This window comes from Carya illinoinensis, chromosome 11, assembly GCF_018687715.1.
Source record: "Carya illinoinensis cultivar Pawnee chromosome 11, C.illinoinensisPawnee_v1, whole genome shotgun sequence".
Classification (NCBI taxonomy): Eukaryota; Viridiplantae; Streptophyta; class Magnoliopsida; order Fagales; family Juglandaceae; genus Carya; species Carya illinoinensis.
This window is the reverse complement of record NC_056762.1, coordinates 5,776,490-5,790,989: the sequence shown is the minus strand read 5'-3', so window position 1 is coordinate 5,790,989 and position 14,500 is coordinate 5,776,490. Positions and strand designations below refer to the sequence as shown.

General features: G+C 35.0%; 2 protein-coding genes across 2 annotated transcripts; one reads left to right on the top strand and one right to left on the bottom strand.

Moving 5' to 3' along the window:
• The first annotated feature begins 328 nt into the window (after positions 1-328).
• Positions 329-3,862, top strand: LOC122281110 (serine/threonine-protein kinase AtPK2/AtPK19-like). The gene is made up of 6 exons (XM_043092378.1): positions 329-1,217; positions 1,669-1,751; positions 1,844-1,964; positions 2,084-2,257; positions 3,148-3,255; positions 3,373-3,862. Exons 1-6 carry the CDS (start codon positions 561-563, stop codon positions 3,661-3,663), a joined length of 1,434 nt encoding a protein of 477 aa, XP_042948312.1. The 5' UTR covers positions 329-560; the 3' UTR covers positions 3,664-3,862.
• Positions 3,863-6,790: 2,928 nt separating this feature from the next.
• LOC122281111 (transcription factor MYB1R1) lies at positions 6,791-8,849 on the bottom strand. The gene is made up of 3 exons (XM_043092380.1): positions 8,425-8,849; positions 8,091-8,299; positions 6,791-7,492 (listed from the first exon to the last, which is right to left on the bottom strand). The coding sequence occupies exons 1-3, from the start codon at positions 8,699-8,701 to the stop codon at positions 7,067-7,069; spliced, it is 912 nt and encodes a 303-aa protein (XP_042948314.1). The 5' UTR covers positions 8,702-8,849; the 3' UTR covers positions 6,791-7,066.
• Between the last annotated feature and the right edge of the window lie 5,651 nt (positions 8,850-14,500).

Here is a 14,500-nt window from a genome sequence, read left to right as displayed (position 1 = left end):
GTACGTCGTGCACGATTAACACTTAGGTTTTTACTAAAAAAAAAATCTAATTACAGACACAATTATGTATTAATATGTGTATTAATTTATTGTGATTGACTAAAAAGTAAATTTTATTAAAAATAGTACTAATTTAAATTTTAAGTATGAAGGAATTAGTATTAGTATGCAGATTAATACGCGATTTTATTTGTATGTAGAAAAACTCTTTATTAAAAGACTTAAAAAAAAAAAAAAAAAAAAAAAAACGACATATACATTCTTTTCGAAAACTAATCGGTTGAAAGTGCAGTTTTCTGGCGAGTACTCGACATGGGCACCAAGAGGCGCGTTGAGAGCCGCAGCCAACTTGCCCGTGTTAAATTCAATGAATTCGCTCTTTCCGCCCTCTCGTCATCTCTCTGTCTCTGATGTAAAGTTTTTAACTCCGAGGCTCTTTCTCAGCCCGCCTGGAGAGGCAAGATTTCTTGGCTCGCTTTCATCCTAAACGCCAACGCCGTCAAATATTCTCTCTCTCTCTCTCCCTCTCTCTCTCTCTCTCTCTCTGTGAGTAATCGAAGATGATCTCCAATTCTCAGAAGAAGAAGAAAAACCTTCAGACTCTTTTAGCCAGCAATCTCTGTAGCAAACTCACCATCTCCATCCCATCGTCCTCTTCCACCAAAGAGTCCGAGTCCGACTTCGATTTCTCTGAAGTTTTTGGCCCCTCCAGCCCGCACCAAAACCCAATTCCCTCTTCCTCACCGACGTCCACTTCATCCTCCGGGGACCCACCGGTCATCCACAACAGGTCCCACTCCTTTGTGGGCCCCTCCCCACGCTTCACCCTCTCCCGTTCTTTCCCCCTCCATGCCGAGTCCGCCTCCGAATCTGAATCCGAGCCCGATACAGAGATCGAAAGTTGCAATGCTGAAAAGAGCGAGAGAGTCGGGAAAATTGGGCCGGGTGATTTTGACATTTTGAGAGTTGTGGGGCAGGGTGCGTTTGGAAAGGTGTTCCAGGTAGTCAGGAAGAGAGTGAGAGTGGATACTCCTAATGATTGTGAAGGTGGAGGAGATGGTGATACTAATACCGATGGCGATGGGATTTACGCCATGAAAGTGATGAGGAAGGATACCATTATAAAGAAGAACCATGTCGATTACATGAAGGCCGAGAGGGACATTCTCACTAAAGTTGTGCACCCATTTATTGTTCAGCTCCGCTACTCCTTCCAGGTATTCTCTTTAACTTCAAATTTAACCAAGATTACCCATTATGGTATATGATGATACACATTACAGAAATAACCAAATTGGCCTACGTATGGCAACAGTTCAACTCAGTTTGGAAAGATTGAGTGTTGGTGGTCATAGATTACCAAATCAATTGTGAATTGGTTGTTTGGTCTGTTTTGGGAAATTAAAAAAAAAAAAAAAAAAAAAAAAAAAAAACATGCAGCCTTACATCTAGAAGATTTTGGCTTAGCATGTGCTAATTTCGTTTGTTCTCACTAGGGAATGGTTGTCTTTCATTGAAAAAGTCGAATATAGGCTGGAGATTCTTGTTTTGGGTCTTCACTTATCAAAAAAAAAAAATTCTTGTTTTGGCTCTTCTAACTTCGGGACCATTTCTTGTGAATTTAATTGGTATATAATTTCCTGATTCTTCTGTTGCGGTTCCTTGCAGACAAAGAGTAAGCTTTACTTGATTCTGGATTTTATAAATGGAGGGCACCTTTTCTTTCATCTGTACCGGCACGGGATCTTCAGGTATCTTCTGCGGATCTGCTTGTACTTAACAGATTTCTTGTGACAATTTATGTTCCACCTGTTTGATTTTTGTTCGGGTGTGTCTTGAGTAGTGAGGATCAAGCAAGGGTTTATACTGCTGAGATAGTATCTGCCGTTTCACATCTTCACAAGTGCGGTATCGTGCATCGGGATCTCAAACCCGAAAATATTCTCATGGACGCAGATGGGCATGTAATGGCCCTGCCCATTTACCCATTTCTGTTCTTGGAATATGTATTAAAGTCATGTAATATGCTTTTCTTGCATAAATGATTTGGGTTTTTTGCCTAATGTTGGTGCCTGTGATATAGGTTATGCTGACTGATTTTGGGCTGGCAAAGGAAATTGATGAATCGAGCAGATCAAATTCAATGTGTGGGACCACAGAATACATGGCTCCTGAAATTTTACTGTCTAAAGGCCACAATAAAGATGCCGATTGGTGGAGTGTGGGGATACTCTTGTATGAGATGCTAACTGGGCAGGTAAGACCACTGGCTCAACATTTTTAGTTCCTCAGAGACTTCAATTTGTCACAAAGATGACATTCAGAGGTTGCCCAATTATGATTATGAGCATTCTACTCTTAATCCATTCATAATGGTCACAGTGAAAGTTATGCGTGTGAAACCACAGTGGTTGCCTACTTATGACCTTGAGCATTCTAATCTTAGCCCATTCACAGTGGTCAAAATAACCTGTTTATTAGTGTGCACCTATGTCAAAGGGTCAATGTTTTGCTTCCAGCAAGAAAGGGGGTTAAAAAATTATATAAGGGACAAATCTTACTGAATTAGCTAAGTATTATGTCTTGATGAAGTGCCTAAGAAAACAATAGCAGCTTTTTAGAGATTTTAATTCATCAGATTGAGATGGCCGAGGAAGAGGAAATTATTTTTGGGAATGGTCAGAATAACTTAATGGTATGCTGGGAAGTTGTTTCTCATTTTCTTTGTTGTTGCCCACTTAGTATGTATCTGAGAGTTGTATTGAACACATGACCCATTAATAATGTGCTTGTCATGCTGAGTTCATCACAGTTCCTCACATTTTAATATCCATAGTTCCATATAGCTCAGATGTTACCGAGTCACCTGTGTGGCACAGCATGGTGCTATCGCTCAGATGATACTGAGTCACATGGTTGGGACTGCCTGGTACTGCTGGTTGAACTGAGTTCCTTTCTTGATATATAGGTTGATCTTGTGAGGAATGTATCATGTAATATATTATAATTGTTGGTTCCAATATTAATTCGATCAATTCGTTTATTGTACAATGCCTGTATAAAGAATCAAAAGGGCTGCAACCTTAGTTTACCAATTTTTTTTTTTTTTTTTTTTTGTTCCAAAATTGCCGATATTTCTTCCCGCAGCCACCATATACACATGAAAATAGAAAGAAACTTCAGGAGAGAATCATCAAAGAGAAGGTAAAACTTCCACCTTACCTCACCAGCGAGGCTCACTCTTTGCTCAAAGGAGTAAGTTTATCATCTCTCTCTCTCTCTCTCTCTCCCCCCCCCCCCCCCCCCCCCCCCCCCCCTCCTTTTTTTTTCTCGTAACATTGCTCTTCTTTAACTTTCTCTTTACTTCTGCAGTTACTGCAGAAGGAACCATTGAGAAGATTAGGCAGCGGGTCTAACGGAGGGGATGAGATTAAAAGTCATAAATGGTTTCGTTCAATCAACTGGAAGAAATTGGAGGCCAGAGAGCTGCAGCCCAAATTTAAGCCTGATGTGATTGGGAAAAACTGTACTGCCAATTTTGACCGGTGCTGGACTGCAATGCCTCCAACTGACTCACCTGCTTCAACACCAACTGCAGGCGAACATTTCCAAGGGTATACTTATGTGGCTCCTAACCCTTGGCTTTCGTCTGGACAAACTTAAGGCTTTTAGCATTATATGACGAGAAGGGGGGGGGGGGGGGGGGGGGGGGGGGTGTTGGTGGTGGTGGGTGGGATGGCTTGAAGCAAGACTGCCATTTCAGTTGTAGTCTGTAAGTTTTTATATAAAAAAAAAAGATCCATTCATATCTCATGTAATTATTTCTAAATTGTCAATAAATAATCTCATAAGTTTTCACTTACTACTTGCTTTCACTCATAAACTACCACTCTTTCACTTACAAAATATCTTGTGGTATATGTCCAGTTATGTTTCATTTCATTGCTTTTGATGTGAATGTCAGCTAAAACATGTTACATGAGATGAGAACTTTTCCCGACAGCTTTGGTTCTTTCTATGATATGTGAAACAGTGAAGGTCCGAGAAGGGTAAGAGGAATGTCAAAAGGAATGTTGTTCGACGTGAGGCTACAGGGAAAGAGACATTAATGACGAAAGTGGCTTTTTTCTCTTTCCATTTTGTGTGTATTATTGGTTTGCTAGACTTATAGTGGCTTTCCTATCATGAATCTGCTGGCCCTATGATGATGGCGCATTCATCATGTTTATTTTGCTTGAGAAAGTTGGTCTGCCTACTAAACTTAAGTTTTAAAATATCTTCTTTTTTTTTTTTTTTTTGGACAAGTGAAGTTTTTAAAATATCTATTACTCTAGTGCCCACTATCATCGCCTAAAGTTGGAGATCGAGACAATTCGGGAAGGCTTTTGAATTTGAGAGACAGAAAGAGGAGGATGCTGTCTGGAACGTCCTTGGGAAGGTGACAAACAAATGATGAACAATACGAGATATGCATTTTGAAATTCCGATGGGGAAAGCAGTGAAGAAGAAACTTGTTCCTTCTCAGTTGTCGCTTTTCTTAAACAAATTATTGGAAGATATTTGTACCATTTGAAATTAGAATTAACCCACAAGAGAGCAAGAGCCCAGAGGAGTCAATATACAACTCTTTTAAATTGTTATAACAAATGTTTTAGGCTTCCACATTTCAATCACAAAGCAGCAGGAGAAATGGATTCTAGTAGTGTTGGCCTTTGAAGGCGACCTTATTTCATGGAATGAGAAAAAGGGCTCTATATGTATATTATTTTCTTTTATATGTGTATTTGCATAGAACACAAATTAAGGTCAATCATCTCATTTGCTCTGAGAGCAATTGTAGCAGTAGAAATTGGTTATGAGCATGAGTGTCAAGGATTGGAATTGGAGCAACAAAAAACATTATTACGAGGCAATCAAAACTGTACAAACATGGTGAACTTACGAGCAAACTTACTTTGTCTGAACACTATTAATGAGCAAAATATCACTTTTCTTAATCTGCCAATATATAAATATGAGATATGTTATATATCAGCCATTATTTACCTCCCCCACACACTTGACGTGGCTTTTTTTTTTAGATGTCAAACTCATTACTAAATCCATCTCTCATCTTCCTCTCTCTCCTCAATCTCTCTCTCTCTCTCTCATCAAACCCCCCTCTCTCTCTCTCTCTCATCAAGCTCTATCTCTCTTCGACCTCTCTCTGTCTCTCTCTAAACTATTGTACTTTCTATGTCAAATTCCCGTCCCATCCATACCCTTTTTTCCTAGTCCCCATGGATCGCTCCTCAACAGAAGATCCCCTTGCTCCAAATCCACCTCGGATACCCTTCTCAACTAACTCCTGCCTATTCAGCCAAAACCCATTTCTTTCTATCTCTTCCCTCTCCTTACTCATCCTCCTTTTCTTCTACATCCTCATCAAGATTGCATAGGACCACTTCTCCATAGTGACTACCAAACTAGGCCACCAACTAAATCTATCACTGACAATCGATGTTGCTACTCTATTAGCCTTGGGCATAATGTTTTAAATATTGTACCACTACCGGCCGGTACGACTAGTATATGCCGTATTGGCTATTGGTCTAGTACAGATATTATACCTATATTTCATACCGTTCCAAATATCAGACGTACCAACCGATACCGGATGTATCGGTCGATATTTCGGTTTGTACTGGCCGGTATTTTGGCCTTTATTTTTTCTTTTCTTCTTTCTTTTTTCAAACTACAAGTTCATTTTTTTACTCTCAATTTAGACCAGATTATTTATAATTTATATATATATATAATTTATTCGTATATAGATTATTATTTTAGAATATAATTTTTATATATAATTTATTTCTATATCGGTTATCTTGAAACGACATATGAAACGGTACCGATATCGAAATATTTCATTCTAGTACCTTGATTGGTACTGCATCCGGTGCCGTATTCAAAACTTTACTTGAGCATTCATTTGGGATGAGTTTTTAAGAGCCGGATTATTTTGTCAATGATTGGATTTGACTGCCACGTAAGGTATAGGGTGTGAAATGGATTAAGAGACCGATGAGAAGAATTTGTGTCTTTTGATCGACCTAGGTTGTAGCAGGATTTCGATTTTTGCAACAAGTAGGAGATCCGATCAAATTGATATTTGATATTCATCTCTCTCTCTCTCTCTCTCTCTCTCTCTCTCTCTCCACATCAAACTTGTATTTCTAAGAGGGAGGAAGAGGAGTTGGAACTCCTCCACCCTAAGCCGTGGGAGGACATGCCTCGTGGTTATTTCTACTCCTCCATTTTCAAATTATAAAAACTAATAATAATTATTTGCACAAAATTTTCATTTATTTCTTTATATATTTTCCCTTTCCTCAAAACTAGGCAAGCCGAGCATTTTCGTTTTCCTTCTTTATTTATCTTTTCTTTTCTCCTCTCTTTTGTACAACTCACAAGCATCCAAAATATTCTGTAAGAGCAAACAAGCCCTTGAATTACAGGTCACAAAAGCATATTATAAGAAAGCAAACATTAACCTATTTAGTGTTGCTTGAAAGTTGTAAACCATAAAAACCCAAATCACAGCATTAATAATACTAGCACAATCCACAACTACCATCGTCCATTATTGAGTGTCGACTCAATAATCCATATTCATAAAATTAATGTGTCCTGTCACCCAAAAGGAGAAGAAAATCCCTCTACCAGTAATCCAAACTAGATATTTTTTTTCTTCTTAAAAATCCAAAAAAGCCATAAAAAGTTAAAACCACTAGAACCAGACTCACAAATATCAGAAGAGAAGAACATTCAAGTCCTTTGTTATTTTCAGTAATATCAGCCACAATAGAAAACAGACAAAAGAACAAGAATCTAAGAACATTGCATACAACCAGAAAAGGACGTGACAGTTCTTTTTTGGTTCTGTACAAAACAAACAAGGATCAAATTCAGTCACCTAATTTACCTTGTCATCTCTAACCCATTGTCTGCTTCTGTTTTTCCAGATAATAATTCCTCTAATGCATCTGCCCTAATTCTCAAACCATTTTCCATACTTGGATCTTCCTCAAGCAACGGTGATAATGCTATCACCATTGTTGAAGCTTGGCATTGCCTGGAAAGCCGAATGCCTTGACGGCGACTCCCTCTGATCAGATGGCAAAGACAGCTTGAGCGTCAGCGATGATGGATCAACAGCCGACTTTGAATTCGAACTATGTTCAGATATAGTTGAAGCATGAGACGCTGGGTGGATAGGGATTGGGTGGACGAGCTTCAACGATGAGGCTGCATTAATCTCCACATTTCCCTGTCTTAGGGTTGGGTTCTCAATTGGGACCACTGCCGGACCAACAGTCATCGGAAAAGCACCCATCATTGGAAACCCACTAAAATTGCAACTTTCAGTTGGTGCCGGAGGAGGAAACGATGGGTGAGAATGTGAGGCAGCGTCTTGTTGATGCCCTTGTGCTTCCATAGGAGTTGCCGTGACCTAATACACGCATTTGGGAACATGTCATGAAAAGCTTGTTCTTCGTTTGGATGTTGAGAAAATGAAAGGAAAATGCAAAATAATTACGGAATATTTCTACGAATTACAAAGAAAAAGCACCGAAACCTCAGCCTAGAAAAGTCCCGATTGTCCGTTATTTTCCTCCGGACGGGTCAACTTTTGTATCTAAGAAACCAAGACCAACCCCCAAAAAAAAACATTCTAGAATTCTTCGTTACCGTTTCGTTCGTTATTTCCCAAGTCCACTCAACAACCAAAACGAACAACAAAATAAAACTGAAGAAATAACATAGAAGTGACAACCGCGATGAAAATTAAAAAGCAAAACAATGAATTTAATCCATACGAAAGCAAGAAGACCTTTTTTCACTCTCCATGCGTAATTTTCTGTGAGGGAAGAAGACCAAGTCCAGATCGAAAAGATCCTAAAACAACTACTTGCCCCAAATCAGGTCAACTTTGCCGGCTCTAAGAGAGATCCTTAAGAAAAAAGCGGACATAATTTCAAACTAGATGTTTGTTTTTCTCAGCAACCAAATACAGAGAACAGAAAAAGAACAATAAGCTAAAATTTCACCGTATCGGTGGTGATGTCAAAGAGGCTAGTTCTACGGCGGCGACGGTTGAGGTTGCTGCGGCGAAGAAAGTATTTCTGAGCATGGCTCGCGACCTGCGTCGGCGTGCGTGTCTTCACGAAGTTTCTCGATATTCCTCTCCAATCTCCTTTCCCTACTTTCTGCAAACCCAGCAGGAATAGCTTGTGCTCCTCCTCCGTCCACGGAACCCCTGTACAAAATACATAATCAATCATCCACAAAACAATCCTCTCCAACAGATAAATCAAATACTTCGACACTGAAAAACCCAAGAAACAACATTAAAGACAGACGATCGGGGGATCCGAATCAGACCTCGCTTGCGCTCGCGATCACGGCTGGAGCGAGAATTAGGAACGGCATCGTCAGCGGAGGCGTAACCGGATGCTGCTGCTGCGGCCACATCTTCTCTGGTATTATTGTTATTGACGCTGACAGTGTTCTGAACCTTGGAGCCCTCCTCCTGAGGTTGCTCGTACTGGGATAGGTTGTTCATACTCACGCTCTTCCTCATCGCGTCCACCACCACCCGCACACCGAAAAGCATGATCTCTCCGGCACCACCCGAGTCTCCAACGCACTCACGAGACATCTCCGCCCGACCCTTTTTGCTTCTCCTCTTCCTCGACCTCCTGATCAATTAATGTGGAATCTCCGCGAGCCGTACAAGTGGAAAATTCAGAGAGAGAGAGAGAAATAGATAACTGTAATGGATGTATGGATTTGTATATTTAGATAGAGATATATATATATATATAGATAGCTTGTGGGGGGTGGCTGCGTGGGGCGTAAAGGTGTGGTCTTTGTTTGTGGGTTTGTTTCCGCGGTTTGCACGACTCTTTCTTCTTTAAACGAGGCTCTGTTTTTAATTTGTCTTCTTCCTCTCTTGTTTTACCTTCCTATCTTTTACATATCTATCTACCATCTACCCTTTGGCTATATTTGAAGATGAGAAATGATACACAACTTCCTAACACATCATATTTTATTTTTTTTTAATTTTTTAATATTTTTTAATATTTTTTTTTGAATTTATTCTTTTTAAATTAATTTAATTCTTTTATTCATTATTTATATATTAAATATTTAATAAAAATTAAAATAATAAAAATTAAAAAAAATGTGAAGTGTGGAGTATTGGGAGGTTGTGAAGATTTTTTCTTTGAAGATAACGTATTAGTTAAAGTTGATAACCATATAAAAATTCTAATTACAGACTATTCTGATAAGATGAGATTCTTGTGTCATCCATACTCAGAGTTACCTAATAATTTTTCCTAAATATATATATATATATAAGAAGTTTAGATAAATATATTTTTAAATTACGGTAAAAAATATATCTTATAACTTTAAGACTTATAGTTTATAATTTAAGTAATAAGTTCAACTATTAAAAATTATTTAATATTTAGTAATCATACGTTTAAAATACTTTCAAACATGTTAAGTTTGTTTGAAAACAAATTAAAAAAGTGTTTTTGAAGATATAAATTACGATTATTTGAATTATTAAAGATTATGATCTTATCTTCAAAGTTTGAAAGTTATAAATATCAAAAAATAGTATGAGTATTTTTATCTATTAACAATATTTTTAAAATTCGAGTTACGTTCCGTATTATCTAAAAAGGCATGTATAAAGAAAAACATTAAAATGATACTTTTTCTTAAACGTACTTTATAACTTATTTGAGATTAAATATGCTTCAACATGCAAAATTCAAATAACTTAATTTTTTCATTAAAGAGCTTTTAAGATTATTTAATCACTTTTTAAAATTCCTTCTGCAACTCCAAACATACAAATCTCAATTATCTTGAGATTTAGATTCTATCATATTAGTTTTTGAGTAATATTATATACAATTTTGAAGTATGTAATTTTCTCGTACTTCCTTTAAAAAAAATGGAGTCCATCATTAAAACAATAGTTTTTTCTTATAGATCCTGAATTTATCCATTTTTTTTAAAGAGATACACGAGATTTACATATGTTAAGACAATAAATACCATTTCTTTTAATTTTTTTTATGACGTTGAATCTCACGAGGAGAAGGGTTTTATTTATTTTTTTATCCCATTTTGGTGAGTAAGTTTCTACCCATACGATTTTCATCCATCAAAAGATAATTCAGGAAAACTCTTGGCATGAATCAAACACAACAATTTACTCATCCAAACTTACCCTTTGAGTAGAAGATTACATCCATGATTAGAATTTATCACAATTTTTTTTGTTAACGGTAAACATTTAATTTTAAAATATCGACTTATTTTTCTTATCAAAATTTCAGCCATGAAATTCAACAACAACGATTAAGATCTAAGGAATAATATTGAGTGATGGAACAGTACTTAAGAACAATTATGTATTATTTATAATATGAAATATTAATTAATTAATTAATTATACACAACAAAAAAAAAAAAGAACATTTGTGATAACTTATTTGTGATGAGAATAACTATTTGTTAAAAAAAAAAAAACTCATTTTAATAAAAAATAACCATTTTCGTAAAAATTAATTGGTTACAAATAAATAGTTTTTTTTATAGTAATGATAAGATTATTGGACTTTGGCTAGAGCATTAATTTCTCCTAGGGCTAAGATGATGCATTGGCTTAGGTTTACGTGATTGGTAAAGTGCGACAAGTTGCTATTCAAATTGGAGGAATATGATTTGTGTCATGAAATGTCAAAATTGGTGGATCTCATGCTACTACATCATGTCTCCCGTAAGAACAATGAAAGTGCATTTCATCTTTATATATACTTTCAATATACTCCATGAAAGTCAGATCAATCGTTTTCATGGGAGAGAAATAGAACGAAGAGCGGTTGAAAGAACACTAGAGTCCCTTAAACGTAGCCATCTTATATAAACATATATATATATATATATATATATATATATATATATAATGGCTGTGTCATTTATCATGTAAAAGTCTCGTGTACATAATTGTTGAAATATTTAAGGCTACATTTGGATGATGAGTTAAATTAATGTGAGTTCTTTATGAATAATAATGAGTTGAGTAGATGAAGTGAGTTATGTAAGGTCTATCTAAAATAAATTTTGATGTGTTTGGATATTAAGATGCGTTTAATATTATTTATAAAAAATTAAAAAAATTTATGATTCTCAAGTATAATGAGATTTTGAGTTAAGATGAGTGTAATAATTTGATAGTTGAGTATTTAGATTTTAGACTTATCTTAAAATTCGATTGAACTGAGTTGATTTCAGCTTAAAATTTATAAATTCATGTATTAATATAAGGAGATGATCTAGTGGCACAAAGGGTGCATGCATCGTGGTAAATCCAAGTAAACATAAAAATCAAAAGGTACTGCAACTAATTAATTATTAGCTAGTAATTTATCATGATTTTTAGGGTTTTCCAGTACAAGTCAAATTCATAATACAAGTACTGGTTATAGTGCAAAAGATCATGATAACATGCATGTACAAGAGGCAATGTTCTTCCTCGGTTGGAGTAGCATTTCTCATGTTCCCATAGAGAGTAAGGACTAAGCACGAGGATTCTAAGTTTTAACCCATGTCATTTCAATTTCTAGTCATCGCAAAGAGACAATAAGATTCAGAGAAAATGGTGGGAAATAAATCTCGGAAACTGGAGTACTATTGGGAAGAAGGGCATATGCCTCACATGCCGTATAAGAAAGTTGCAAAAATGACTAAGGGGGATGAAAAGGTCACGGAGAAGTTGGATTAGATGTTTGGGAACAATAAGAGAAAGGTTGACCGTTAGGGTTTGGGGCAGAAACCCTAGTGAGGATGGATGAACTTCCCAAATGCTTGAGGTAGGTGAACCAATATAGAATAGGTGAAGGAAAAGGAACAAGAAAAGCCATGGAAAAGCAATTATCAAGTTAAACAAAAGGGACGAGGATAATGAAAGTATTTGAGAGTGAGGACTAGGGGCTCTTCAAGAGTACGAATGACTTGGGGAGTCGAAAGAATGGAGAAAAATAACAAAGAGTCGAAGTTGATGTATTGATCGTAAGAAAAAATCTAGTTGCAAGTATAACTGTATACTAATATAACACTAATCTAATATAATTAGTCAAAAAATATATTTTATTAAAAATAATATTAATTTAAAATTTAAATATAAAAAAATTAATATTAATATATAAATTAATATATAATTTTATTTATATATAACAAAACTCGGATCATAAAATTTGTACAGAAATATTTAATTCAATTTGTACAGAAATATTTAATTCGGTAAAGAGATTTTACCTTTTTTATCAGGAGATATTCAATTACTGCTAGATGGAATAGGTTAAAAAAAAAAAAAAAAGTATGGGCCGATATGTAATTATTAATCGTACATGCTGCTGGATTCACACGATCTATTGTGGTCACACATATCTACTCAGCCACATGTTGCACAGATATAGGTTAATTTAACATCAAAAGTAGGAGGCATCTGCTGCAAGAGATCAAAAGCAGAAAAAGATACGCCTGCCAATGAGATCATATAATAATTAAAGGATAGTAAATAATAGTTTTGATTATTTAAGATATAGTAAGACGCAAAACTGTTAATTAGGAATATTTTTTCCGAGAATATATATGATAATTATATAATATAATAATTATAAATTTTTATTAAATATAATTAAAAAAATTTAAAAAAAATTTAATATATCATCCTTTTTAAAAAAAAATAGTTAGAAAAGGCGGTGGGTCATTTAATGTTGTCTTCAGAATATAAAATCCAGAAAAAACAGGTGCACATGGGGGAGATCAGAGACACTTCACAGACATAAATATCCTATTAAAAAACAACCACCTTTGTTTATGGAGTCTGATCAATCTGGTCAAAACCAACTTGTCTGGCAAAATTTTTATTTCTTAAAAATATTTTGTTGGCTAATCCAATATTTAAGTAAAAAAATTTTATTTTTATTTATTTATATATATATTTCATTAATATAATTGATTACATCAAATTTTTTAATACAAAACGAGTATTTTGATAAATCGCATCAATAAAATATATAAAAATACATAAAAATATTATATATTACAGAATTCTATTCAAGTGGAGAAATGATATTTGCAGTCGTAATTGTGCAAACGGCGTGCAGTCACTTTAAAAAAAATAAATTAATATGGGACCCACATAAAAAAAAACTAACTTTTTAATCGTAGATCTCATTTTTTTTCAAAACGATTATGTAACGTTTACAATTTTATAATTATATGTAGCATTTCTCATTCAAATTCAAATGATACCCAAATAAGAGTAGAATATTATCATTCATGCAGTGTACAATAATAATAAAAAAAGGTACGGTGAATGGACCGTCCGCTTTGGCATATTCCAGTTTTGCCCGTTGGGAATACTGAGAAGATGTTTTTTTTTTTCTTTTCTTTTCTTTTTTTAAATCTTTTGAAGATCCGTACAGTTAAATAGAATTAATAGCCTCTCGTGGTGCGTCTGTTCTCTGGCAAAGATAAGCTAAGATAAGGTTCTGTGGGGTTCACCGTCCGTCTTCGTACTACTTCACGCCCACAATCACCCTCCTCTTCATGAGTTCAAGGAAAAAAATGGCCAATTGTAAAATCAGTATTTGAATTTTATGTTTTTGTAATTTGAGACCTCAGTTTTTTAAATTTTATAAAGTTAATACATAAATTTTAAAAGAATTCACAATTATGTATGCCGCTAATTTTTTGTTAAGAAATAAACCACACGACTAACACGTGTCATAAGTATGCTATGTGTCAGTCTTTGATTAACTGGCATGGATATTAATGTCACATATTTCCAATTAAATACTGACTCGTGACCCCCATTAGTTTTCTAAAGAAAAATCGACAAAGATAACTAATTGCAAGTTTATATAGACAGTTAATATTTCGTTTTATGTTTCTTTTAAGATTTGTTATTGAGTAATGATACATGTACAACTTGTTTTATAATCTTTTATACAATCATGTTTTAAAATAAGATTATTTATATAAAGTGATGTTACTTTTATAAATTATTTTACAAAAATACCTTTGTTTAAAACATAATTATATAAAAGATTATAAAAACGATTGCATGTCTATCGTTTTCTTGTTTTGTTTGTTATTTAGTAATTCCATAAATATGTAGTCTGGTCGAATTAATCCATTTCAAGTTTAGTTTTTTGGCAAGTAGATGTTTTAAGTGAACTATTTATTGTTCTACTACACATATCGTTTTATGTATTACACTTACGAGTAAACATAGTTTAATTTGTTGTTTGGAATGTGGACTTAATCCCTTCTCCTCCCTTTGCATCCTTCCGTCTTCCCTCTTCAAACTTATTCTCAACTTTCCTCATCCCACGTCACATCTTTTGAACATCACATTATA